Source organism: Pristiophorus japonicus, chromosome 21 (assembly GCF_044704955.1).
Source record: "Pristiophorus japonicus isolate sPriJap1 chromosome 21, sPriJap1.hap1, whole genome shotgun sequence".
In the NCBI taxonomy this organism is placed as follows: Eukaryota; Metazoa; Chordata; class Chondrichthyes; family Pristiophoridae; genus Pristiophorus; species Pristiophorus japonicus.
In genome coordinates, this window is record NC_091997.1 from 38,469,298 (window position 1) to 38,496,339 (window position 27,042).

The 27,042-nt window shown below is 48.3% G+C and overlaps 1 protein-coding gene across 1 annotated transcript in view; it reads right to left on the reverse strand.

Annotated features, from left to right (window-relative positions):
- Positions 1-27,042, reverse strand: part of cntnap1 (contactin associated protein 1) — a 64,558-nt gene that overhangs the window by 14,202 nt on the left and 23,314 nt on the right. The window contains exons 5-15 of the mRNA XM_070863918.1: positions 24,913-25,097; positions 24,499-24,642; positions 21,410-21,686; positions 20,286-20,435; positions 13,825-13,996; positions 13,023-13,129; positions 11,689-11,811; positions 10,780-10,983; positions 1,958-2,114; positions 1,013-1,140; positions 391-558 (exon numbers count right to left, since the gene is read on the reverse strand). Of these exons, the coding sequence (XP_070720019.1) occupies positions 391-558; positions 1,013-1,140; positions 1,958-2,114; positions 10,780-10,983; positions 11,689-11,811; positions 13,023-13,129; positions 13,825-13,996; positions 20,286-20,435; positions 21,410-21,686; positions 24,499-24,642; positions 24,913-25,097 (1,815 nt within the window). The remainder of the gene's footprint in view (positions 1-390; positions 559-1,012; positions 1,141-1,957; positions 2,115-10,779; positions 10,984-11,688; positions 11,812-13,022; positions 13,130-13,824; positions 13,997-20,285; positions 20,436-21,409; positions 21,687-24,498; positions 24,643-24,912; positions 25,098-27,042) is intronic.

Below are 27,042 nucleotides of genomic sequence, written 5' to 3' on the forward strand. Positions count from 1 at the left end.
GGGGAGGGGGAGGGACGGGGAGGAGGGGGAAGAGGAGGGGGAGGACGGGGGAGAGGGCGAGGGGGAAGGTCGGGGTAGGGGAGCGGGGGGAGGGGAGGGGGAGGGGAGGGGGAGGGGGAGGGGAGGGACAGGGGGAGGGGAGGGACGGGGAGGAAGTGGGAGGGGGAGGTAGGGGGAGGGACAGGGGGAGGGGGAGGGGGGAGGGGCGGGGAGAAGGGGGGAAGGGGAGAGGGGAGCGGGGGGAGGGGGAAGGGGGAGGGGCGATGCCCATCGCGTTGTCGATCCGTCAGATTATTCCCATCATTCCTCATTCTGCGCTGGGAACCTTTTCCCCCAAAATATTTAATTCTAATTTTTACTGATTCCATTACTTCAAAGAACAAAACTCACATTTCAGTTCCAGTCGGATGAAGTCCCTGTATCCCGAATTCTCCAGGAAGACACCGTAGGAGGAGGTGGTTTTAAAATAGAGCGAGATGTCGGCACTGGGGCCGGGATTGAAGGAGGGGAACATGATGTGATTCCCGTGGACAAACGAGGCACCATTCCATGCTCCACCTGTCCGGAACAAACCTGCAACTTAGCCGGGAACGACCAAGCTTTCCGCCAAAAGCCTATCCACTCCACTCTCGTGTCCAGTGACCCCCATGCCCCCACCACAGCTGGATCCAGCAATCCTCCCCCCACCCCCCCGCACCACCAACCCCGGGGTCCAGTGCGTTCCCCCCCCCCCCCCCCCAGATCCAGCAATCCTCCCCCCGGGGTCCAGTGCTGCCCCCTCCCCCCGCCACCCTCAAGATCCAGCAATCCTCCCCCTCCCCCCGGGGTCCAGTGCCCCTCCACCACCCCCCCCCCCCCACTCCGCCCCGGGGTCCAGCGATCCCCACCCCCCAACCAGGCCAATCAGCTCGAGCCCACGACCACTGCCCAGAGCTGAGGCAAACACTGTCTGGGCCAAGCAAAGGGATCCCTCCCCTGTGCTGGTCAGTAGAGGCTGCCCCATGACACTCACCGTCTCCATAGCAACGCAACGGTCCCACATTAAACCTGGCCTCAGAGTTCGAACGGTTTGTGTCACCAACAACAACTTTAGTAACTGGCAGATCGTCCCTAAACCTCAGCAAACCTCGATCACTCTTCCTGTTAAGAGAGTGAGATTAGTAACAGAGACAGAGAGAGCAAAGGGGAGAGAGAGAGAGAGCAAAGGGGAGACAGAGAGAGAGCGAGCAAAGGGGAGACAGAGAGAGAGAGAGAGCAAAGGGGAGACAGAGAGAGAGCGAGCAAAGGGGAGACAGAGAGAGAGCGAGCAAAGGGGAGACAGAGAGAGAGAGAGAGCAAAGGGGAGACAGAGAGAGAGAGAGAGCAAAGGGGAGACAGAGAGAGAGCGAGCAAAGGGGAGACAGAGAGAGAGCGAGCAAAGGGGAGACAGAGAAAGAGAGAGACAGAGACAGGGAAAGAGATAGAGACGGAGAGACAGACAGAGACAGCCGGAGACAGACCGAGAGAGAGACAGAGAAAGAGAGAGACAGACAGACAGAGACACAGAGAGAGAGAGACAGTGAGAGAGAGAGACAGTGAGAGAGAGAGACAGACAGAGAGAGAGAGACAGAGAGAGAAACAGAGACAGAGAGACAGACAGAGAGAGAAAGACAGACAGACAAGAGACAGAGAGAGAAAGACAGACAGACAAGAGACAGAGAGAGAGAGACAGAGACAGAGACAGAGAGAGAGAGAGACAGAGAGAGAGAGACAGAGAGAGAGAAAGAGACAGACAGAGAGACAGACACGGAGAGAGCCAAAGAGAGAGAGAGAGACAGAGAGAGAGAGAGAGAGAGAGAGAGAGAGACAGAGAGAGAGAGAGACACTTTCCAGATTTCCTTTACTAAAGAGCATGAGGTATTTTGATAATAACCGGGAGGCTGGCTCTCCCAGTGTTGGGATGTGCAGGGACACTCACCACAGCCTGTAGTCTGCGTCGCAGTTGCAGTAATACTTTGGGTCAGTACAGGCTCTCTCCATCCCACAGGAACATCCCTGGATTCCGGGACTTGCGCCTCCCCAATAAAAATGCTTCTCAGATCCACGGCCCAGCCACCAAGCGAAGGGCAGCCCAGCTACCAGAGAGAAATCACAGACAGGCCAATTAATAAGAGACAGAGCGGGCGGCAAATCATAGAGAGACTCCTCAGGGAGGGGGAGAGTTACCTGGATATTTTGATCCAGGAGGCAGTCACCCCCCTTCGTTTGGTAGTGGTACAGGTCTGGTTAGTGGTCAGAGACAGGAGGGTGTGACTGCAACTCAGGCAGGTAAGAGGACCCCAGGTGTAGTGCTGGAGGAGCCTTGGCCTTTGCCCTATCTAACACTGCCCGAGAGGCTGGTGGAGGCAAATTCAATCGTAGCTTCAAAAGGGAATTGGATAAGTACCTGAAGGAAAACATTTGTAAGGCTACGGAGAAAAGCTTGGGGAGTGGCACTGGCTGAAGTGCTCTTGCAGAGAGCCAGCACGGGCACGACGGGCCGAATGGCCTCCCCCTGTGATTCGAGGCTGTTGCTGCCTGTGTGGATGAGGGCAAAGTCTCCAGTGTAAATGAGCAGAGTGACCACAGCACCGTGGGACAGGAAGCCACTGAAATGGGGGGGGGGGGGGGGGGAGAAGGAAAGAATGTAGTTGTGATAGGGACAGTATCGTCAGGAGATAGATACTGTTCTCTGCAGCCGTGACCAGGAGTTCCGAAGGCTGTGTTGCCTGCCCAGTGCCAGGGTTAATGATATCTCCTTGCGGCTGGAGAGAACTTGGAGTGGGAGGGGGAGGATCCAGTTGTCGTGGTCCACGTAAGAACAAACGACATAGGTAGAACTAGGAATGAGGTTCTGCCGAGGGAGTTTGAGGAACTAGGGTCCAAATTAAACTGCAGATCCTCAAAGGTAATGTCGCTAGATTACTACCTGAGCCACGCTGAAATTGGCATAGGGACAAACCGATTAGAAGGTTAAATGCATGGCTGAAAAATTGGTGTAGGAGGAAGGGATTTCAATTCATGGGGCACTGGCACCAGTACTGAGGAAGAGGGAGCTGTTCCATAGGGATGCACTCCACTTGACATAGGTAGAAAGAGCGATGAGGTCCTTCAGGCAGCTTTTAGGGAGCTAGGAAATACATTAAAAAGCAGGACCACTAAGATAGTAATCTCCGGATTACTCCCGGTGCCACGTGCTAGTGAGTACAGAAATAGGAGGATAGAGAAGATGAATGCATGGCTGGAGAGATGGTGCAGGAGGGAGGGTTTCAGATTCCTGGGACATTGGGGCCGGTTCTGGGGGAGGTGGGATCAGTACAGGCCGGACGGGTTGCACCTCAACAGGGCCGGGACCAGTATTCTCACGGGGAGGGGGATGGGCATCAGGATGTAACATAAGAGAGGAGAAACAAAAGGCACAGAGGATTGGGAGAGACGGACAGCACTAAAGTAATCAATAGTAAGGCATTAAGGGGGTCAGACTAAGACACATTCAGGAGAACTTCTTTAGCCCAAAACGGGAGGGGGCGGTTCTGAACTTAGTTTTAGGGAATAAAGCTGGGCAGGTGGAAGGGGCATCAGTGGGAGAGCATTTTGGTGCTAGTGATTATAATTCAGTTAGAGTTAGGGTGGTTATGGAAAAGGACAAAGATAGACCAAGAATAAAAGTTCCCAATTGGGGAAAAGCCAACTTTGCTGAGCTGAGATGTGATTTAGCCAAAGTGGACTGGAAACAGCTACTCGATGGTAAATCAGTGTCAGAGCAGTGGGGGGCATTCAAGGAGGAGATCCTGAGGGTTTAGAGCAAGTATATGTCCTTAAAGAAAAAGGGTGCGCATAACAAATCTGGAGCCCCCTGGATGTCAGGGGGCATACAGGGTAGGATAAAGACAGAAAAGGAAGGCTTATGGCAGATACTAAGGCCACAATACTGCAGAAACTCTAGAGGAATATAGAAAGTGCAGGAGTGCAATTAAAAAGGAAATTAGGAAAGCAAAGAGAGAGCATGAAAACATTTTGGCAAGTAAAATCAAGAAAAACCCAAAGATGTTTTATAAATACATTAAGAGCAAGAGGATAACGAGAGAAATAGTGGGGCCTATTAGAGACCACAAAGGTCATCATCATCATAGACAGTCCCGCGGAATCGAGGAAGATTTGCTTCCACTCTTAAAGTGAGTTCTTAGGTGGCTGAACAGTCCAATACAGGAATCACAGTCCCTGTCACAGGTGGGACAGACAGTGGTTGAAGGAAAGGGTGGGTGGGACTGGTTTGCTGCACGCTCCTTCCGCTGCCTGCGCTTGCTTTCTGCATGCTCTTGGCGACGAGACTCGAGTTGCTCGGCACCCTCCCGGATGCACTTCCTCCACTTAGGGCGGTTTTTGGCCAGGGATTCCCAGGTGTCAGTGGGGATGTTGCACTTTTATCAGGGAGGCTTTGAGGGTGTCCTTGTAGCGTTTCCTCTGCCCACCTTTGGCTCGTTTGCCATGAAGGAGTTCCGAGTAGAGCGCTTGCTTTGGGAGTCTTGTGTCTGGCATGCGACCAATGTGCCCTGCCCAGCGGAGCTGATCAAGTGTGGTCAGTGCTTCAATGCTGGGGATGTTGGCCTGGTCGAAGGCGCTAATGTTGGTGCCTCTGTCCTCTCAGGGGATTTGTAGGATCTTGCGGAGACATCGTTGGTGGTATTTCTCCAGCGACTTGAGGTGTCTACTGTACATGGTCCATGTCTCTGAGCTATACAGGAGGGCGGGTATTACTACAGCTCTGTAGACCATGAGCTTGGTGGTAGATTTAAGGACCTGATCTTCAAACACTCTTTTCCTCAGGTGGCCGAAGGCTGCACTAGCGCACTGGAGGCGGTGTTGTATCTCGTCGTCAATGTCTGCTCTTGTTGATAAGAGGCTCCCGAGGTATGGGAAATGGTCCACGTTGTCTAGGGCCGCGCCGTGGATCTTGATGACTGGGGAGCAGTGCTGTGCAGTGAGGACAGGCTGTTGGAGGACCTTTGTCTTACGGATGTTTAGCGTAAGGCCCATGCTTTCGTATGCCTCAGTGAATATGTCGACTATGTCCTGGAATTCAGCCTCTGTATGTGCGCAGACGCAGGCATCGTCCATGTATTGTAGCTCGACGACAGAGTTTGGGCTGGTCTTGGACCTGGCCTGGAGACGGCGCAGGTTGAACAGGTTCCCACTGGTTCTGTAGTTTAGTTCCACTCCAGCGGGGAGCTTGTTGACTGTGAGGTGGAGCATGGCAACGAGGAAGATTGAGAAGAGGGTTGGGGTGATGACGCAGCCCTGTTTGACCCCAGTCCAGATGTGGATTGGGTCTGTAATGGATCCGTTGGTAAGGATCACGGCCTGTATGTCATCGTGGAGCAGGCGGAGGATGGTGACGAACTATTGGTGGCATCCGAAACGGAGGAGGATGCTCCATAGATCCTCGTGGTTGACAGTGTCAAAGGCCTTTGTAAGGTCGAAGAAGGCCATGTATAAGGGCTGGCGTTGTTCCCTGCATTAATCTGTGTGTGGAGGCGGAAGATGTGGGTATGGTTCTTAATAAATACTTTGCGTCTGTTTTCACAAAAGAGAGGGGTGATGCAGACATTGCAATTAGGGAGGAAGAGTGTGATATATTGGATGAAATAAATATAGTGAGAGAGGAAGTATTAAGGAGCTTAGCAGCATTGAAAGTGGATAAATTTGGATGAAATGTATCCAGGCTGTTAAGAGAAGCGAAAGAGGAAATAGCAGAGGCTTTGACCATCATTTTCCAATCGTCTCTGGCTACAGGTGTGGTGCCAGAGGACTGGAGGACCGCTAATGTTGTACCTTTGTTAAAAAAGGAAGAGTGGGATAGACCGAGTAATTACAGGCCAGTCGGCCTAACCTCAGTGGTGGGAAAATGATTGCAAAAAATCCTGAGAGACAGGATAAATCTTCATTTAGAAAGACACGGATTAATCAAGGACAGTCAGCATGGATTTGTTAAGGGAAGGTCGTGTCTGACTAACTTGATTGAATATTTTGAGGAGGCAACCAGGGGGGCCGATGAGGGTAGTGTGTTTGATGTAGTGTATATGGATTTTAGCAAGGCTTTTGATAAGATCCCACATGGCAGGCTGGTCACAAAAGTAAAAGCCCATGGGATCTAGGGCAAAGTGGTAAGTTGGATGCAAAATTGGCTCAGAGGCAGGAAGCCAAGGGTAATGGTTGATGGATGTTTTTGTGACTGGAAGGCTGGTTCCAGTGGGGTTCCGCGAGGCTCAATACTAGATCCCTTGCTTTTGTGGTATATATCAATGATTTAGACTTGAATGTAAGGTATGATTAAAAAGTTTGCAAATAATACTACAATCAGCTGTGTGGTTGATAATGAAGAAGAAAGCTGTAGACTGCAAGAATATATCAGTGAACTGGTCAAGTGGGCAGACCAGTGGCAAATGGAATTCAATCCGCAGAAGTATTAGGTAATGCATTTGGGGAGGGCTAACAAGGCAAGGGAATACACATTAAATGAACTTAAGGAAAGGTAACTTCGATGGTATGAGATGTGAATTGGCTAGAATAGACTGGCAAATGATACTTAAAGGGTTGACGGTGGATAGGCAATGGCAAACATTTAAAGATCACATGGATGAACTTCAGCAATTGTACATCCCTGTCTGGAGTAAAAATAAAATGGGGAAGGTGGCTCAACCGTGGCAGCCCTAGGGAAATTAAGGATAGTGTTAAATCCAAGGAAGAGGCATATAAATTAGCCAGAAAAAGCAGCAAACCTGAGGACTGGGAGAAATTTAGAATTCAGCAGAGGAGGACAAAGGGTTTAATTAGGAGGGGGAAAATAGAGTACGAGAGGAAGCTTGCAGGGAACATAAAAACTGACTGCAAAAGCTTCTATAGATATGTGAAGAGAAAAAGATTAGTGAAGACAAACGTAGGTCCCTTGCATTCAGATTCAGGTGAATTTATAATGGGGAACAAAGAAATGGCAGACCAGTTGAACAAATACTTTGGTTCTGTCTTCACAAAGGAACCGAGAGTGTAGCGAGATGGAGAAACTGAAGAATATCCTTATTAGACGGGAAATTGTGTTAGGGAAATTGATGGGATTGAAGGACGATAAATCCCCAGGGCCTGATAGTCTGCATCCCAGAGTACTTAAGGAAGTGGCCCTAGAAATAGTGGATGCATTGGTGATCATTTTCCAACAGTGTATTGACTCTGGATCAGTTCCTATGGACTGGAGGGTAGCTAATGTAACACCACTTTTTAAAAAAGGAGGGAGAGAGAAAACGGGTAATTATAGATTGGTTAGCCTGACATCAGTAGTGGGGAAAATGTTGGAATCAATTATTAAAGAGGAAATAACAGCGCATTTGGAAAGCAGTGACAGGATCGGTCCAAGTAAGCATGGATTTATGAAAGGAAAATCATGCTTGACAAATCTTCTGGAATTTTTTGAGGATATAACTAGTAGAGTGGGCAAGGGAGAACCAGTGGATGTGGTGTATTTGGACTTTCAAAAGGTTTTTGACAAGGTCCCACACAAGAGATTGGTGTGCAAAATTAAAGCACATGGTATTAGGGATAATGTACTGACGTGGATAGAGAACTGGTTGGCAGACAGGGAGCAGAGAGTCGGGATAAGCGGTTCCTTTTCAGAATGGCAGGCAGTGACTAGTGGGGTGCCGCAGGGCTCAGTGCTGGGACCCCAGCTATTTACAATATACATTAAAGGTTAGGATGAAGGAATTGAGTGTAATATCTCCAAGTTTGCAGATGACACTAAGCTGGGCGGCGGTGTGAGCTGTGAGGAGGACGTTAAGAGGCTGCAGGGTGACTTGGACAGGTTAGGTGAGTGGGCAAATGCATGGCAGATGCAGTATAATGTGGATAAATGTGAGGTTATCCACTTTGAGGGCAGAAACACGAAGGCAGAATATTATCTGAATGGCGGCAGATTAGGAAAAGAGAATGTGCAACGAGACCTGGGTGACATGGTACATCAGTCATTCAAAGGTGGCATGCAGGTACAGCAGGCGGTGAAGAAGGCAAATGGTATGTTGGCCTTCATAGCTAGGGGATTTGAGTATAGAAGCAGGGAGGTCTTACTGCATAGAAGCATAGAAACATAGAAAATAGGTGCAGGAGTAGTAGGCCATTCGGTCCTTCGAGTCTGCATCACTATTCAATAAGATCATGGCTGATCATTCCTTCAGTACCCCTTTCCTGCTTTCTCTCCATACCACTTGATCCCTTTAGCCGTAAGGGCCATATCTAACTCCCTCTTGAATATATCCAATGAACTGGCATCAACAACTCTCTGCGGCAGGGAATTCCACAGGTTAACAACTCTTGTGTGAAGAAGTTTCTCCTCATCTCAGTCCTAAATGGCCTATCCCTTATCCTAAGACTGTGTCCCCTGGTTCTGGACTTCCCCAATATCGGGAACATTCTTCCCGCATCTAACCTGTCCCGTCCCGTCACAATCTTGTATGTTTCTATGAGATCCCCTCTCATTTTTCTAAACTCCAATGTATAAAGTCCCAGTTGATCCACTCTCTCCTCATATGTCAGTCCGGCCATCCCGGGAATCAGTCTGGTGAACCTTCGCTGCACTCCCTCAATAGCAAGAACGCCCTTCCTCAGATTAGGAGACCAAAATTGAACACAATATTCCAGATAGGCTAAGTGAGTTGGCAAAAATTTGGCAGATGGAGTATAATGTGGGAAAATGAGAGGTTCTCCACTTTGGTAGGAAAAATAAAAAAGCAAATTACTATTTAAATGGGGAGAGATTACAAAATGCTGCAGTACAGAGGGATCTGGGGCTTCTTGTGCATGAAACACAAAAAGTTAGTATGCAGGTACAGCAAGTGATCAGGAAGGCAAATGGAAATTGCCTTCCTGATCACTTTATTGCAAGGGGGATAGAGTATAAAAGCAGAAAAGTCCTGCTCCAACTGTACAGGTCGTTGGTAAGACTACACCTGGAGTACTGCGTGCAGTTTTGGTCTCCATATTTAAGGAAGGATATACTTGCTTGGAGGCAGTTCAGAGAAGTTTCACGAGGTTGATTCCTAAGATGAAAGGGTTGTCATATGAAGAAAGGTTGAGTATGTGGTTGGGCCTATACTCATTGGAGTTTAGAAGAATGAGAGGTGATCTTATTGAAACAGGTAAGATTCTGAGGGGGCTTGACAGGCTAGAATCGGAGAGGAGGTTTCCCCTCATGGGGGAATCTAGAACTGGGGGGGCATAGTTTTAGAATAAGGGGTCACCCATTTAAAACAGAAATGAGGAGGAATTTCTTCCCTCAGAGGGTCGTGAATCTTTGGAATTCTCTACCCCAGAGAGCTGTGGAGGCTGGGTCTTTGAATATGATTAAGGTGGAGATAGACAGATCTTTGAATGATAAGGGAATCAAGGGTTATGGGGAGCGGGCAGGGAAATGGAGCTGAGGCCAAGATCAGATCAGCCATGATCTTATTAAATGGCGGAGCAGGCTCAAGGGGTCAAATGCTCCTATTTCTTATGTTCTTATGTTCTTAGGATGTTAAACTTCATATAGTCTAGGCAAACCAAATTTACAGTAATAGTGGGGAGGACGTGTTCATGGAATGTATACAAGATAGTTTTCTAGATCAGAATGTTGAAGAACCAACTAGGGAACAGGCTATTTTAGATCTAGTATTATGCAATGAGAAATCTTGTAGTAAAGGAGCCTCTGGGGAAGAGTGATCATAATATGATAGAATTTTGTATTCAGTTTGAGAGCGATTTAGTTTGGGGAAAAATAGAAAAGCAGAATACTTTTTAAAAGGCAGGAGACTTGGAAATGTTGGTATTCAGATAGACCTGGGTGTTGTTGTACATGAATCCCAGAAAATTAATATGCAGGTACAACAAGCAGTTAGAAAACCAAATGGTATGTTTGTCTTTATTACAAAGGGATTAGAGTATAAGAGTAAAGATGTCTTACTGCAACTATATAGGGCCCTGGTGAGACCACAACTGGAGTACTTTGTACAGTTTTGTTCTCCTTACCTAAGGAAGGATATACTTGCCATAGAGGAAGTGCAACGAAGGTTCACCAGACAGATTCCTGGGATGGGCGGATTGTCCAATGAGGATTTAGCAGACGAGGCCTATATTCCCTCGAGTTTAGAAGAATGAGAGGGGATCTCATTGAAACATACAAAATTCTTACAGGGCTCAACAGGGAGGATGTTTCCCCTGGCTGGGCAGTCTAGAGCCAGGGGTCACTGTCTCAGGATAAGGGGTTGGCAAATTAAGATTGAAATAAGGAGAAATTTCTTCACTCAGAGGGTGGTGAATCTTTGGAATTCTCTACCCCAGAGAGCAGTGGAGGCTCAGCCATTGAGTATATTCAAGGCTGAGATCGATAGATTTTTGGATATTAAGGGAGTCAAGGGATATGCAGGAGTTGAGGTCGATGATCAGCCATGATCTCATTGAATGGCGGAGCAGGCTCGAGGGGCTGAATGGCCAACTCCTGCTCCTATTTCTTATGTTCTTAGACACACAGAGAAATCACTGGGTGCTACAGATGGGCCAGTGTGTAGCTGTGAATTCAGTGCCTCACCTATACACACAGCCCTGCCGATAGGTCAGAGTTTGGTATCTGTCACAGAACGGATCTGAAACGTTGTCCATCAGCTGATTCGACCGGCTCAGACTGGATTTCACTCACACGGACTTACTGACCCCAAGTGTGCTCGCAAGCTCTGTACTCACACGGACTGTTGAGGAGCCTGGACTTGTAGCAGGAGAAGGAGATACTCTGTTCACAATACTCAGCGGCCAGAGTTACTGCAGAAATCTCCTCCTCTGTGTTGTTGTAATATTTGATGTACCCCACGAAAGGTTTCTCCAAAGTCGAGCCCGTTACTTTGGTGTCCTGTCGCTGCAGGTGATAAATGATTGTCCAAGCCTTGTCCTCTGTCAACACAAGATCAGTGAGTGAGGCAGCAGCTCGCCAACCCCCGACCCCCGACCATACACGCACCTCCGACCCCTGACCCCCGACCCATACACGCACCCCCGACCTCCGACCCCCAACCCATACACGCACCCCTGACCCACAACCTCCGACCCATACATGCACTCCTGACCCCCGACCCATACACGCACCACAAACCCCCAACCCCCAACCCATACACGCACCCCCGACCTCCGACCCCCACAAGCACCCCCGACCTCCGACCCCCAACCCATATACGCACCACCAATCCCGACCCATACACGCACCGCCAACCCCCGACCTCCACACGCACCCCGACCCCCAACCCATACATGCACCACCAACCCCCAACCTCCACATGCACCCCCAACTCCTGACCCATACAAGCACCACCAACCCCGACCCATACACGCACCCCCGCTGTGGTGTCCGGTGTCCGGGGTGCAGCCAGGGTGAAAGAATAGTTGGCACCTCTCGGACCACTGAGCTTCCGATCTGAACCGAGAGGAGACACAAGCCTGCAGCCTGGAGTAGGAGTGGAGTGTGAAGCAGTGACACCTTACACTGCGTCTGGTGAGATTTGGCTGTGGAATGTGCCCAGGCCAGAGAGACACAGGTTACCAGGATGTATTGTGGTGCTGAATCCAAGCCCATTACAGCAGCTGGAGATGGTAAATAAATACCTGTCATTCTGCAGTGAACAGTAAAGGGTCGCGAAGGACCACTCCCGTCAGGGTCAATGGTGTAATTTCCTGAAGTTCTGAGACCCAGTTTTCTGTAACCATCACAGGACTCCGGATAGAGAGCTTTCAATGATTTGAAAAATAGAATGCAAGAGAGGGAGGGGGGCGGAGAGAGGGAGAGGGGCGAAGAGAGGGGGGGGAGAGAGAGGGGCGGAGAAAGATGGAGGGGGCGGAGAAAGGGGTGGGGGCGGAGAGAGGGGGAAGGGGGCGGAGAGAGGGGGAAGGGGGGGCGGAGAGAGGGGGAAGGGGTCGGAGAGAGGGGGAATGGGGGGGCGGAGAGAGGGGAATGGGGGGGGGCGGAGAGAGGGGAAGGGGGGGCGGAGAGAGGGGAAGGGGGGCGCGGAGAGAGGGGAAGGGGGCGGAGAGAGGGGGGAGGGGCGGAGAGAGGGGGGAGCGGAGAAAGGGGGAGGGGTCGGAGAGAGGGCAGAGCGAGGGGAGCGGGCGGAGAGAGGGGGAGCGGGCGGAGAGAGGGGGAGGGGCGCAGAGAGGGGGAGGGGCGCAGAGAGGGGGAGGGGCGCAGAGAGGGGAGGGGGTGGAGAGAGGGGGGAGGGGCGGAGAGAGGGGGAGGGGGCGGAGAGAGGGGGAACAGAGAGAGGGGGAGGGGGCGGTGAGAGGGGAAGGGGGGCGGTGAGAGGGGGAGGGGGCGGAGAGAGGGGGGAGCGGGCGGAGAGAGGGGGAGCGGGCGGAGAGAGGGGGAGGGGCGCAGAGAGGGGAGGGGGTGGAGAGGGGGCAGGGGGGCAGAGAGAGGGGGCAGGGGGGGCGGTGAGAGGGGAAGGGGGGCGGTGAAAGGGGGAGGGGGCGGAGAGAGGGGGGAGGGGGCGGAGACAGGGGGCAGGGGGGCGGAGAGAAGGGGAGGGGGCGGAGAAAGGGGGCAGAGAGAGGGGGGAGGGGGCAGAGAGAGGGGGCGGAGAGAGGGGGGAGGGGGCGGAGAGAGGGGGAGGGGGGCGGAGAGAGGGGGAAGGGGGAAGAGAGGGGGAGGGAAGGAGCGGGGAGAGAGGGCGAGGAGGAAGCAATGAAATGTGGGGGGAATTGAGTAGGATGAAGGGAAGAAAAATGCAATCACTCCAGGTATACACACAGTTCCGCCCACCCCATATATTCCCGTAAGTTATAATTTTTGTTAAGACATTTTGTTCATCATAGTTGGGAGTAAAATCGCCCATGGCAAACACTTTCAGGGCAGGTACACGGTGTTAGATACAGAGTAAAGCTCCCTCTACACTGTCCCATTAATTCCTGCTCTTCCCACACACCAGTTAGCAAACATCACTCACAGTTATGACAGGTTGGACCTTGATATCCCGTTCTCTCACAATCACACATAAAATTTTCTGATGTCTGCAGACAAATCCCTCCATGTTCACACAAGTTTGGGGTACATCTGTCAATCATGAAAACAGGAAAAGCAACTTAATTAAGACAGTAAATGACACAAGTCATTTGACTCAAAAAGCTGTGTAACCATACAGAATCACTGCTTATTCAGGGTAAGGGTCACTGTGTAACTGTACAGAGTCACTGTTTATCCAGGGTAAGGGTCACTAACTGTAACTGTACAGAGTCACTGTTTATTCAGGGTAAGGGTCACTCACTGTAACTGTACAGAGTCACTGTTTATTCAGGGTAAGGGTCACTGTGTAACTGTACAGAGTCACTGTTTATTCAGGGTAAGGGTCACTCACTGTAACTGTACAGAGGAGGTGGGTGAAAATAGGAGGTGGGTGGGGTGACTTGACCCATCCACCTCCATGGCACGAACCTGGTATTGCAGTACTTCCAGGAACGGTGCAGTGGCTCTAGGCCTTTTGGCTAAGAGCATTGGCGCAGAGTGATCCTTGATGTGTGCAAGGTGACCTCTGGCGTTTGTAATCTGACAAGATGGTCTGACAAAGAATTGGAAAGATTGGCAACAAATAAAAAAAAAATTTTAAAAAAATAAAAAACTGTACAGAGTCACTGTTTATTCAACAGAGTCACTGTTTATTCAGGATAAGGGTCACTCACTGTGTAATTGTACACAGGCACTGTTTATTCAGGGTGAGGGTCTGTTTCCCGTTAACTCGATGATTCACCTACCTGTCAGTTATTCCACAAGTGTTAAACAGCATCTCTGAATATCTTCCTAGTTTGCGTCGTTTTACCAGCTCCAGATCCACAGGGTAATTGTCGACGTGGATATGTTGCAGGCAGCCATGGAACACACTCACATTCGAGAAACAACCCAACTTCCTCACACTAGTGGGGCAGCCTGTGAGGTGTGATGGTGTGTGTTAGTGCACAAGGAGACAGGTGATGAGCTCTATATTCAACAAATACCTTGTTTGAAAAGCAGAATAATATACACAAGAAAAGGAGACTGCGTCAAGCATCATTGATGGCACAGATAAAGAATGAGGTTAGAAACACATTTAAATGAGGAAGAGTGCATTGTGAGGCCAAAGTGAGAATAAGAGGAAATAAATAGAGATAAGTGCAGAGATAACTGCATTTAAAATAAAAAGAGGGGATATGTTAAATAAACTAATCAAACTCAAAGAGGATAAAAAACCCTGGTCCGGATGAATTGCATCCATGCTTTTTAGAAGACTCTAAGGAAGAGATAGCAGAGGTATTAATACATAAGAACATAAAAATAGGTTTTGATAGAGTGGATACAGAGAGAGTGTTTCCACTTGTGGGGAAGAGCATAACTAGAGTTCATCAATATAAGATAATCACCAAGAAATCCAATGGGGAATTCAGGAGAAACTTCTTTACCCAGAGAGTGGTGAGAATGTGGAACTCGCTACCACAGGGAGGGGTTGAGGCGAATAGTATCGATGCATTTAAGGGGAGGCTAGATAAGTATATGAGGGAAAAGGGAATAGAGGATTATGCTGATATAGAGTCAGATAAGGAAAGACGGGAGGAGGCTCGAGTGGGGCATAAACGTCGGCACGGACTGGTTGGGCCGAATGGCCTGTTTCTGAGCCGTATATCCCGTGTAAAATAAAGGGAGAGAGAGAAATAAGGAAAGTAAGGAGGGAGAATGAGGAGAGAGTCTCAAAAATAGTAAAACAGTAAAGTATTCTGCAACTCTATCAGTAAAAAGAGAATTGTTAAATGTGAGGTGGGAATGGAGAGTGAGGAGAGAATAAATGGGAATACTGAACAAGGATTTAATGTCAGTGTTTGCAGAAGAGAAGGAGACTGCAGAGCTAAACCCGCAATTGGTTAAACACAAGATGAGAAATATTATAACAAAGAAAGTATTTGAGAAATTAGTTACGGGAAAGGACACATCAAAGGGCGCGGAGGGAAATGGGGATGGAATTAGCAGAGAATGAATACTGAGAGCGGGTATGTGTTGAAGGATTGGAGAGTGGACAATTTCATTCTCGAAACTAATCCAGGGACTGACGGGCCAGTTAGTTTAACACCGGCATAGGGAAAGAAGAATCTTTAATGGAAGATTAAATTACTAAATATCTAAATGAAGTGAAAATATATTTCAGAAAGGACGATCATGCTTAATAAACCTGAGGTCAATCATAGTGATGGGCAAATGCGGCGGATGTGATGTACTTCAGAAAGTTGATCAGAATCCTCACCAGACACAGATGGAGAAGATTAAGGGGGTGCAATTAGGGGGAGGATAGAAAATTAGATTAAAACTGGTTAGAATGAGGGGCAGTTTCTCTGGGTGGTTGGAAGTGGGTTACTTTGTCCCACATAGTTCACTTCTGGGCCATTTCTTGTGTATCAATGATTTGGATACAGGGCTAGCGAGAAAGGAAGCAGAGTAACTAATTCTGAGGACCAATGGAGCCACAAGAGGAGATTGGGGAATGGGGGAAATGTGGCCGACGGAATTGAACGTCAGTAATTGTGAGGTGGTACATTTCGGTTATAAAACAGTAGTAACTATACTCTGAATGGAGGAAGGTTGGGTGATGTGCTGAGCAGAGGTAATTGGCAGCTCAGCTTCACAAGGCATTAAAGCACCATCTGAACTGGTGCCTTAAAAAAATAATTGGATACTGACTTTTATGGCAAGAGGACTAGAATATGTTGAGATGTAACGGAGAATCTATACGAAACATAGAAAATAGGCCATTCGGCCCTTCGAGTCTGCATCGCTATTCAATAAGATCATGGCTGATCATTCACCTCAGTACCCCTTTCCTGCTTTCTCTTCATACTCCTTGATCCCTTTAGCCGTAAGGGCCGTATCTAACTCCCTCTTGAATATATCTAATGAACTGGCATCAACAACTCTCTGTGGTAGGGAATTCCACAGGTTAACAACTCTCTGAGTGAAGAAGTTTCTCCTCATCTCAGTCCTAAATGGCCTACCCCTTATCCTAAGACTGTGTCCCCTGGTTCTGGACTTCCCCAATATCAGGAACATTCTTCCCGCATCTAACCTGTCCCGTCCCGTCACAATCTTGTATGTTTCTATGAGATCCCCTCTCATTCTTCTAAACTCCAGTGAATACAGGCCCAGTTGATCCAGTCTCTCCTCATATGTCAGTCCTGCCATTCCGGGAATCAGTCTGGTGAACCTTCGCTGCACTCCCTCAATAGCAAAAACGTCCTTCCTCAGATTAGGAGACCAAAACTGAACACAATATTCCAGGCGAGGCCTTAAAAAAGGAGGGAAAGAGGAAACAGGGAATTATAGACCGGTCAGCCTGACCTCAGTAGTGGGTAAAATGATGGAATCAATTATTAAGGATGTCATAGCAGCGCATTTGGAAAAAGGTAACATGATAGGTCCAAGTCAGCATGGATTTGTGAAAGGGAAATCATGCTTGACAAATCTTCTGGAATTTTTTCAGGATGTTTCCAGCAGAGTGGACAAGGGAGAACCAGTTGATGTGGTATATTTGGACTTTCAGAAGGCTTTCGACAAGGTCCCACACAAGAGATTAATGTGCAAAGTTAAAGCACATGGGATTGGGGGTTGTGTGCTGATGTGGATTGAGAACTGGTTGTCAGACAGGAAGCAAAGAGTAGGAGTAAATGGGTACTTTTCAGAATGGCAGGCAGTGACTAGTGGGGTACCGCAAGGTTCTGTGCTGGGGCCCCAGCTGTTTACATTGTACATTAATGATTTAGACGAGGGAATTAAATGTAGTATCTCCAAATTTGCGGATGACACTAAGTTGGGTGGCAGTGTGAGCTGCGAGGAGGATGCTATGAGGCTGCAGAGTGACTTGGATAGGTTAGGTGAGTGGGCAAATGCATGACAGATGAAGTATAATGTGGATAAATGTGAGGTTATCCACTTTGGTGGTAAAAACAGAGAGACAGACTATTATCTGAATGGTGACAGATTAGGAAAAGGGGAGGTGCAACGAGACCTGGGTGTCATGGTACATCAGTCATTGAAGGTTGGCATGCAGGTACAGCAGGCGGTTAAGAAAGCAAATGGCATGTTGGCTTTCATAGCGAGGGGATTTGAGTACAGGGGCAGAGAGGTGTTGCTACAGTTGTACAGGGCCTTGGTGAGGCCACACCTGGAGTATTGTGTACAGTTTTGGTCTCCTAACTTGAGGAAGGACATTCTTGCTATTGAGGGAGTGCAGCGAAGATTCACCAGACTGATTCCCGGGATGGTGGGACTGACCTATCAAGAAAGACTGGATCAACTGGGCTTGTATTCACTGGAGTTCAGAAGAATGAGAGGGGACCTCATAGAAACGTTTAAAATTCTGACGGGTTTAGACAAGTTAGATGCAGGAAGAATGTTCCCAATGTTGGGGAAGTCCAGAACCAGGGGTCACAGTCTAAGGATAAGGGGTAAGCCATTTAGGACCGAGATGAGGAGAAACTTCTTCACCCAGAGAGTGGTGAACCTGTGGAATTCTCTACCACAGAAAGTAGTTGAGGCCAATTCACTAAATATATTCAAAAGGGAGTTAGATGACGTCCTTACTACTAGGGGGATCAAGGGGTATGGCGAGAAAGCAGGAATGGGGTACTGAAGTTGCATGTTCAGCCATGAACTCATTGAATGGCGGTGCAGGCTAGAAGGGCTGAATGGCCTACTCCTGCACCTATTTTCTATGTTTCTATGTTTCTATGTTACTAAGGCCCTGTACAACTGCAGTAAGACCTCCCTGCTCCTATACTCAAATCCCCTAGCTATGAAGGCCAACATACACCATTTGCCTTCTTCACCACCTGCTGTACCTGCATGCCAACTTTCAATGACTGATGTACCATGACACGCAGATCTTGTTGCACCTCACCTTTTTCTAATCTGCCGCCATTCAGATAATATTCTGTCTTCGTGTTTTTGACACCAAAGTGGATAACCTCACATTTATCCACATTATACTGCATCTGCCATGCATTTGCCCACTCACCCAACCTGTTCAAGTCACCCTGCAGCCTCTTAGTGTCCTCCTCACAGCTCACACGCCACCCAGCTTAGTGTCATCTGCAAACTTGGAGATATTACACTCAATTCCTTCATCTAAATCATTAATATATATTGTAAATAGCTGGGGTCCCAGCACTGAGCCCTGCATCACTGCCTGTCATTCTGAAAAGGACCCGTTTATCCTGACTCTCTGCTTCCTGTCTGCCAACCAGTTCTCTATCCACGTCAGTACATTACCCCCAATACCATGTGCTTTAATTTTGCACACCAATCTCTTGTGTGGGACCTTGTCAAAAGCCTTTTGAAAGTCCAAATACACCACATCCACTGGTTCTCCCTTGTCCACTCTGCGAGTTACATCCTCAAAAAATTCAGAAGATTTGTCAAGCATGATTTCCCTTTCATAAATCCATGCTGACTTGGACCGGTCCTGTCACTGCTTTCCAAATGCGCTGCTATTTCATCTTTAATAATTGATTCTAACATTTTCCCCACTACTGATGTCAGGCTAACCGGTCTATAATTACCCGTTTTCTCTCTCCCTCCTTTTTTAAAAAGTGGTGTTACATTAGCTACCCTCCAGTTCATAGGAACTGATCCAGAGTCGATAGACTGTTGGAAAATGATCACCAATGCATCCACTATTTCTAGGGCCACTTCCTTAAGTACTCTGGGATGCAGACTATCCGGCCCCGGGGATTTATCGGCCTTCAATTCCATCAATTTCACTAACACAATTTCCGCCAATAAGGATTTCCTTCAGTTCCTCCTTCTCACTAGACCTTCGGTCCCCTAGTATTTCCAGAAGGTTATTTGTGTCTTCCTTCGTGAAGACAGAACCAAAGCATTTGTTCAACTGGTCTGTCATTTCTTTGTTCCCCGTTATAAATTCACCTGAATCTGACTGCAAGGGACCTATGTTTGTCTTCACTAATCTTTTTCTCTTCACTAATCTTTTTCTCTTCACATATCTATAGAAGCTTTTTGCAGTCAGTTCTTATGTTCCCTGCAAGCTTCCTCTCGTACTCTATTTTCCCCCTTTAATTAAACCCTTAGTCCTCCTCTGTTGAATTCTAAATTTCTCCCAGTCCTCAGGTTTGTTGCTTTTTCTTGCCAATTTATATGCCTCTTCCTTGGTTTTAACACTATCCTTAATTTCCCTTGTTAGCCACGGTTGAGCCAACTTCTCCGTTTTATTTTTACTCCAGACAAGGATGTACAATTGCTGAAGTTCATTCATGTGATCTTTAAATGTTTGCCATTGCTTTAAGTATCCTTTGCCAGTCTATTCTAGCCAATTCACGCCTCATACCGTCGAAGTTACCTTTCCTTCAGTTCAGGACCCTAGTTTCCGAATTAACTGTGTCACTCTCCATCGTAATAAAGAATTCTACCATGTTATGATCACTCTTCCCCAAAGGGCCTTGCACAACAAGATTGCTAATTAGTCCCTTCTCATTACACATCACCCAGTCTAGGATGGCCAGCTCTCTAGTTGGTTCCTCGACATATTGGTCAAGAAAACCATCCCTAATACACTCCAGGAAATCCTCCTCCACCACATTGCTACCAGTTGGTTAGCCCAATCTATATGTAGATGAACCTCAGTGCGAGCACAGTTGGGGACTGTGTGCAGTTTTGGGTCCACACAATCGGAAGGGAACAATGCAGATTCACTGGGACGCTGCATGGCCTGAGGAAATATGAAGAAAGATTTGGAAAATTGGGAGTGTTTTTATTACATGGGGTGATTTGATGGAGATGTTTAAAATTATGAAGGGCTGGGACAGAGTCGATAGAAACAGGCTGTTTGCAGTGACTGAGGGTCGAGAACGAGGGAACAGAGATAAGATTAAATGTAATAGGCTTATGAGAGAGCAGAAGAAACTTTTCTTCACAGTGCGTTCGGTCTGTAGAATTCACTTCTGCAGTTAGTGATTGAAACATTTAACACTGAAGAATAGATTAGATGGGTGACAGGAAGCGGAGGATAAACATCGACACAGACTGGTTGGGATAAATGGTTTCCATGTTACCATTTGTAAGTAATTCTATGTAATATACAACATTCAGGTTGTGCTTGTGCTGACATCTTAATATTGAACGCAATAACTTGGCTCCCAATGTCACAGGAGGCAAGAAATCAATAAAAGACACTGACACCCACCTCCAAAGTAGTAGTGATCGCCTGTCTGCACCCGCAGAGCATGGTTAATCCGCACTGGAGAATCCTCCCTCTCATCAATGACAACAACCACAGAGTCCATTCGGGCCACCAGTTGAACAGAATGCCAGTGTCCATCAGTCAGATTATATCCTGGAAGGTCAGAGAGAGCGAGAGAGAGCTGTTGCTGAGTGTTAGTCCATGAGTAACTGAAACCCCACACCATGCACTGGCTGCAGCTCACTTTGTTTTTCCACACATCACCATTTTAACCAAAAATGAATCAACCAGCTGCGATAATAAAACCAAACAAGCTTTGTTTCCATAAACGTCCCCCATTTTCCATCCCTCCTCCCCTCAAACACCTACACTGCCTGAGACCTCAGCCCACTACTCATGTATGTGCACACGTGCAAAAAACACACTCGTGTGTACACACGCACACTTTCCAGCAGGAATCACTGCAGGAATCAGGGGAAGGAGGTTTGGATGGTTCGATGCCTCCACACTGCTCCCGGGCTGCCACACTTCCGCTCCGTTTATGGAGGGTGACGGCTGTGAAGAGGGCGACTGGATTGGATGTCACCAAAATCAAGGTCGGTGATTGGAACGTGGGCAGATACAGCCGGAGCGGTGAGTGATCTGGAGTGATGTGATCGGGGCCCAGAAGAGGCGAGGGCCCAGGGGCAGCATGGGCCAGCCCACACTGCAATATGTGTGCGCACTAGGTCCGTGCAGCAGAGCTGGTCTCCAGTCATCCTGGTTCAACTCTTGCCACTGGACCAAGGCCTAGCTCTGTCAAGCCCGTGTGGTGGCTGGTGTGCAACGGTCACCACACGTTAAAAAATCCACGCACAGGCATCTTCCACCCTTCAACATGTAGTTCAGGATCTGGAATATTAGGTCCTTCATTGAAACACCTGTGAACTCATCCTTTTTTGGTGTGGAAGCAAGTCATCCTCAATACGAGGGAGCGCCTGAGAGACTCCTGGTGCTACGCCGACTGGGTGCAGCTCCGTGCTACACCACAGGAGGGCAGCATCGAGGCTCGGCTTCTAGGTAAGAGAGTGGAACAGAAATGGGAAACGGCCCAGAGTGAGAGGTGGGCATTTCCCCGGATGTTATACCTGCAGCAAACTCCAGTCTTTTATTGGCCATCTGTTGGAACGTTATATTGATCTGCCCTTCGCTTAAACCCATCTCCAGCCAGCCGAGACCCTCAGAAAAGTTGCTGAAGAGAAGCAGACCACTTGTGTCAAAGGATCGGAAGCTGAAGTTGACGGATAACTGGTTCTGCATTGGCAACCCTGGCACCTGCATAAAGCTGTCTGCTGACAGGAAGGTTATGGGATAGAATGCCTTGCCCTTATGGAGAAATTCACGGCAGTGAAATCTGACATCACCCTGATCGAAGGAATGAAAAAATACAAACATTAATAAAACAAGCTCGAATGACCTCAAACCTACCTTTAAAATGCAACTTCCTGACAATATAGAATCCTAGCATTTACAACACAGGAGGCCATTCATGAACCCTTCAATATGTTGCTGTGAGTTTCTCTCATTTCCCCGGTGTGGCTGTGACCTACTGGGAACAGCAGCCACGTGTGACGATGTATTCCATATTCTGATAGCTCCCCCTTTATGTCTCTTGTGCAAACCCCGAGTCAATCCTCTCGTACCACTTCACCCGCCTGTGGAAAGTATTTTTCATTATTAACTCTCTCAAGACTTGGAATACTCTGATTACATTCCCGTAACCATCTCTGCTCCAGCAAATACAGCCATAGCTTGTTCAAACCTCTCACATAACACATATCCCTTCCGATAATAAGATCATAAGCAATAGGAGCAGAAGTCGGCCATTCGGCCCCTCGAGCCTGCTCCGCCATTCAATGAGATCACGACTGATCTTCTACCTCAGCTCCACCTTTCCGCCCGATCCCCATATCCCTCGATTTCCCTCGAGTCCAAAAATCTATCGATCTCAACCTTGAATATACTGAACGACTGAGTTCCACAGCCCTCTGGGGCAAAGGATTCCAAAGATTCACCACCCTGAGTGAAGAAATTCCTCCTCATCTCAGTCCTAAATGGCCGACCCCTTACCCTGAGACGGTGACCCCTGGTTCTGGACTCCCCAGCCCGGGGAAACAGCCCCCAGTGAAGCCATTAATTTTATAATTTTCAAAAAGATCACCTCTCATTCTTCTAAATCTAAGGAATATAGGCCCAGTCTACTCAATCTCTCCTCATTGGACAATCCTCGCTCCACCCCCACCCCACCCCATCCCAGGAATCTAGTGAACCTTCGTTGCACCAACTCCAAGGCAAGTATATCCTTCCTTAGGTAAGGAGACCCAAACTGTGCCCGGTACTCCAGGTGTGGTCTCACCAGGGCCCGATATAATTGCAGTAAGACAGCTTTACACTTACACTCAAATCCTCTTGTAATAAAGGCTAACACACCATTTTCTTTCCTAATTGCTTGCTGTACCTGCCTGTTAACTTTCAATGATTGGTGTACAAGGACACCCAGGTCCCTCTGAACACCAACATTTCCAAATCTCTCACCATTATACTCCATCTGTCATGTTGTTGCCCAATGACTTAACCTGTCTATATCCTTTTGCAGACGCATTGTGTTCTCCTCACAGCTTACTGTCCCACCGAGCTTTGTATCATCAGCAAACTTGGATACATTACACTCGGTCCCTTCATCCGTCATTGATATAGATTGTGAATAGCTGGGGCCCCAGCACTGATCCTTGCAGCATCCCACTAGTTACAGCCTGCCAACCCGAAAATGACCCGTTTACTCTCTGTTTTTTGTCCATTAACTAATCCTCAATCTAATACTCCAATCCCTTGAGCACTAATTTTGTGCAAAAATCTCACCTTATCGAATGCCTTCAGAAAATCCAAATACACCGCATCCACTGGTTCCCCTTTATCTACCCTGCTCGTTACAACCTCTAAAAACTCTAACAGATTTTTCGAACATGATTTCCCTTTCATAAATCTATGTTGACTCGGACCAAGTATATCATTCCTTCGGTATTTCTAAGTGCCCTGTTACCACGTCCCTAATAATAGATTCCAGAATTCTGTTGACTGATGTCAGGCTAACTGGCCTGTAGTTCCCTGTTTTCTCTCTTCCTCCTTTCTTGAATGGCAAGATTACATTTGCTGCCTTCCAATCCACTGGGACTATTCTAGACCCCAGGGAATTCTGAAAGATTACAACCAATGCATCCACTATCTCTGGAGTCACCTCTTTTAAAGCCCTAGGATGTAGGCCGTCAGGTCCAGGGGACTTGTTGGCTTTTAATCGGCTACACAAAACATCACATTGTTCTCCAATTGTGGCCCATTCAATGTTGGCACAGATTCACCTTCACCTCCTCCCTTCTCTGCCCATAATGCCCATAATCAAAGAGCTAGTACAAGCACAATGGGTTGAATGACTTCTTTCTGTGCTGTGAGATTTTGTGGCTTGCTCCACTGGCAGTTCATGGAATGTTGGCCTTTACCTCAAGGGGGCTGGAATATAAACGTGGGGACGTTATGCTTCAGTTGTGCAGGGCCCTGGCCCAGTGCCGCAGAGAGCCACTGCTGGTGTAACACTGCATTCAGTTCCAGCACCACACCTCTGGAAGCATCCATCTCCCCCTCTCCCTCTCTCTCCCTCTCTCCCTCTCTCCCTCTCTCCCTCTCTCCCTCTCTCCCTCTCTCCCTCTCTCCCTCTCTCCCTCTCTCCCTCTCTCCCTCTCTCCCTCTCCCCCTCTCCCCCTCTCCCCCCTGCGGAATCTCCCACAGGGAGGTAGAAAATGGCAGGAGTGGTGATTATACAAAATAAAAGCCAGTTGAAACCTCACTGTGACTACAGGCTGGATCAGTCTGAGAGACCCATTCATACTCTGACAGACATCCTTTGTACAGGAACCAGTGTACCCGTCTCTCACCCACTCGGCTAAACCTTCTTTTCAAGTTTCCTGAAAAAGATTTGGCATTGATCAGAATGGCCTTAGACATGGACATGTCGGGCAGGATGCGATCTCATCCTCGTCAACATAAAGACCATCTCTTTTCTGTGTCTCAGTGGTTAGCGAACTCTTTCTCAGCTAGTCACCACTGACTCAGGACCCGGTGATTGGTTATCTGTGTGGGGATTCCGACACCCACTTGTACAGTCAGGTTTTATTGAGCTCCTTACCAGTCTCTGTGTCTGCCAATGTCTAGCTCTCGCCAGGTCGATGACACTGATATTATTGTACATGATGTTCTCCACACAGCCCCGGAAGTTCGGCTTGTCAGCCAGTTCTAATCTCTCTGGAGTTATCAGTCCACCAAAGGAAATCTGAAATAAAGGTAAAATATAAAGCAAGTAACAAGCTGTTGGGTCACATCGGACAGAACTGAAAGTGTTTCTCCAGTGAAGTCACATTGATCAATAGCAATACATGCACTATCGACACTCTCACCCACATTCACAAGGCAATGAGACACAAAGGACAAACTCAAATGTAACAAGAAAGTGTAGAAATATTTAAACTTATAACTGAGTTGAATATTTTTCAACATTTGAGATCAGCCAGATTGTGGCAGCTCCAATGTAAAACAGGCTTACCACAGAATCCAAATCCAGGTGGTCGAAATCACCATTAGTCTGCAAACGTTCAACGTCGCCATCGAGTGTGAGATTAACATCCTGCCCATAGCGCTCGATTTGAACCATGTGCCAGTGTTGGTCATCCAGCAAGCTGCCCAGGGTGATGGTCGTCTCGCCACTCACAGAATGGATGCTGCTGCTGCCTGGAGAGAGATAGCCCATTACACCAAACACAGTGAACACTGACTAGCATTCATTCACTCAAAACACAGTGCTTCCGCACATGAATAGGATCTGTAATTAGCAGAGCTTTTTTTTTGTTCCTGGAACGTGGGCGTCGCTGGCAAGACCGGCATTTATTGCCCGCCCGCCTTGAACCGCTGCAGTCCTTGTGGTGAAGATGCTCCCACATTGCTTTAGGGAGCGAGTTCCAGGATTTTGACCCAGTGATGATGAAGGAACGGCCGATATATTTCCAAGTCAGGATGGTGTGTGACTTGGAGGGGAACGTGGAGGTGATGGTGTTCCCATGCGCCTGCTGCCCTTGGCCTTCTAGGTGGTAGAGGACACGGGTTTGGGAGGTGCTGCAGTGCATGTTGTAGATGGTACACACTGCAGCCACGTGGTGGAGGGAGTGAATGTTTGGTGGATGGGGTGCCAATCAAGCGGGCTGCTTTGTCCTGCATGGTGTTGAGCTTCTTAAATGTTGTTGGGACTGCACTCATCCAGGTAAGTATTCCATCACACTCCTGACTTGTAGATGATAGAAAGGCTTTGGGGAGTCAGGAGGTGAGTCACTCACTGTGGAATACTCAGCCTCTGACCTGCTCTTGTAGCCACAGTATTTATGTGGCTGGCTCTGTTAAGTTTCTGGTCAATAGTGACCCCCAGGATGTTGATGGTGGGGGATTCGGTGATGGTAATGCCGTTGAATGTCAAGGGCCGGTGGTTAGATTCTCTCCTGTTGGAGATAGTCATTGCCTGGCACATGTAGCGCAAATATTACTTGCCATTTATTAGCCCAAGCCTAAAATATCCTGGTCTGCTGAATGCGGGCACAGACAGCTTCATTATCTGAGTTGTGAATGGAACTGAAGACAGTGCCCACTTCTGACCTTTTGAGGGAAGAGGCATGATTGCTGAAGCAGCTGAAAATGGTTGGACCTAGGACACTGCCCTGAGGAACTCCTGCAGCGATGGCCTGGGGCTGATTGGCCTCCAACAACCACCTTCTTTTGTGCTAGATATAACTCCAGCCATGTTTGGACTAAGGCTGTAATGAGGTCTGGAGCCGAGTGGTCCTGGCAGAACCCAAACTGAGCATCAGTGAGCAGGTTATTGGTGAGTAAGTGCCGCTTGATAGCACTGTCGACAACACCTTCCATCACTTTGCTGATGATTGAGAGTAGACTGATGGGGCAGTAATTGGCCGGATTGGATTTGTCCTGCATTTTGTGGGCAGGACATACCTGGGTAGTTTTCCACATCGTCAGGTAGATGCCAGTGTTGTAGCTGTACTGGAATAGCTTGGCTAGAGGCGCGGCTAGTTCTGGAGCACAAGTCTTCAGCACAACAGCCGGGATGTTGTCAGGGCCCATAGTCTTTGCTGTATCCAGTGCGCTCAGCCATTTCTTGATATCACGTGGAGTGAATCGAATTGGCTGAAGTCTGGCTTCTGTGATGGTGGGGACGTCAGGAGGAGGCCGATATGGATCATCCACTCGGCACTTCTGGCTGAAGATGGTTGCAAACTCTTCAGCCTTGTCTTTTGCACACACGTGCTGGGCTCCGCCATCATTGAGGATGGGGATATTCATAGAGCCTCCTCCTCCCGTTAGTTGTTTAATTGCCCACCACTATTCACGACTGGATGTGACAGGACTGCAGAGCTTTGATCTGATCCATTGATTGTGGGATCGCTTAGCTCTGTCTATAGCATGCTGTTTAGCATGCATGTAGTCCTGTGTTGCAGCTTCCCCAGGTTGGCACCTCATTGTTAGGTACGCCTGGTGCTGCTCCTGGCAGGTCCTTCTGCACTCCTCATTGAATCAGGATTGGTCCCCTGGCTGATGGTAATGGTGGAGTGATGGATATGCCTGGCCATGAGGTTACAGATTGAGGTGGAATACAATTCTGCTGCTGCTGATG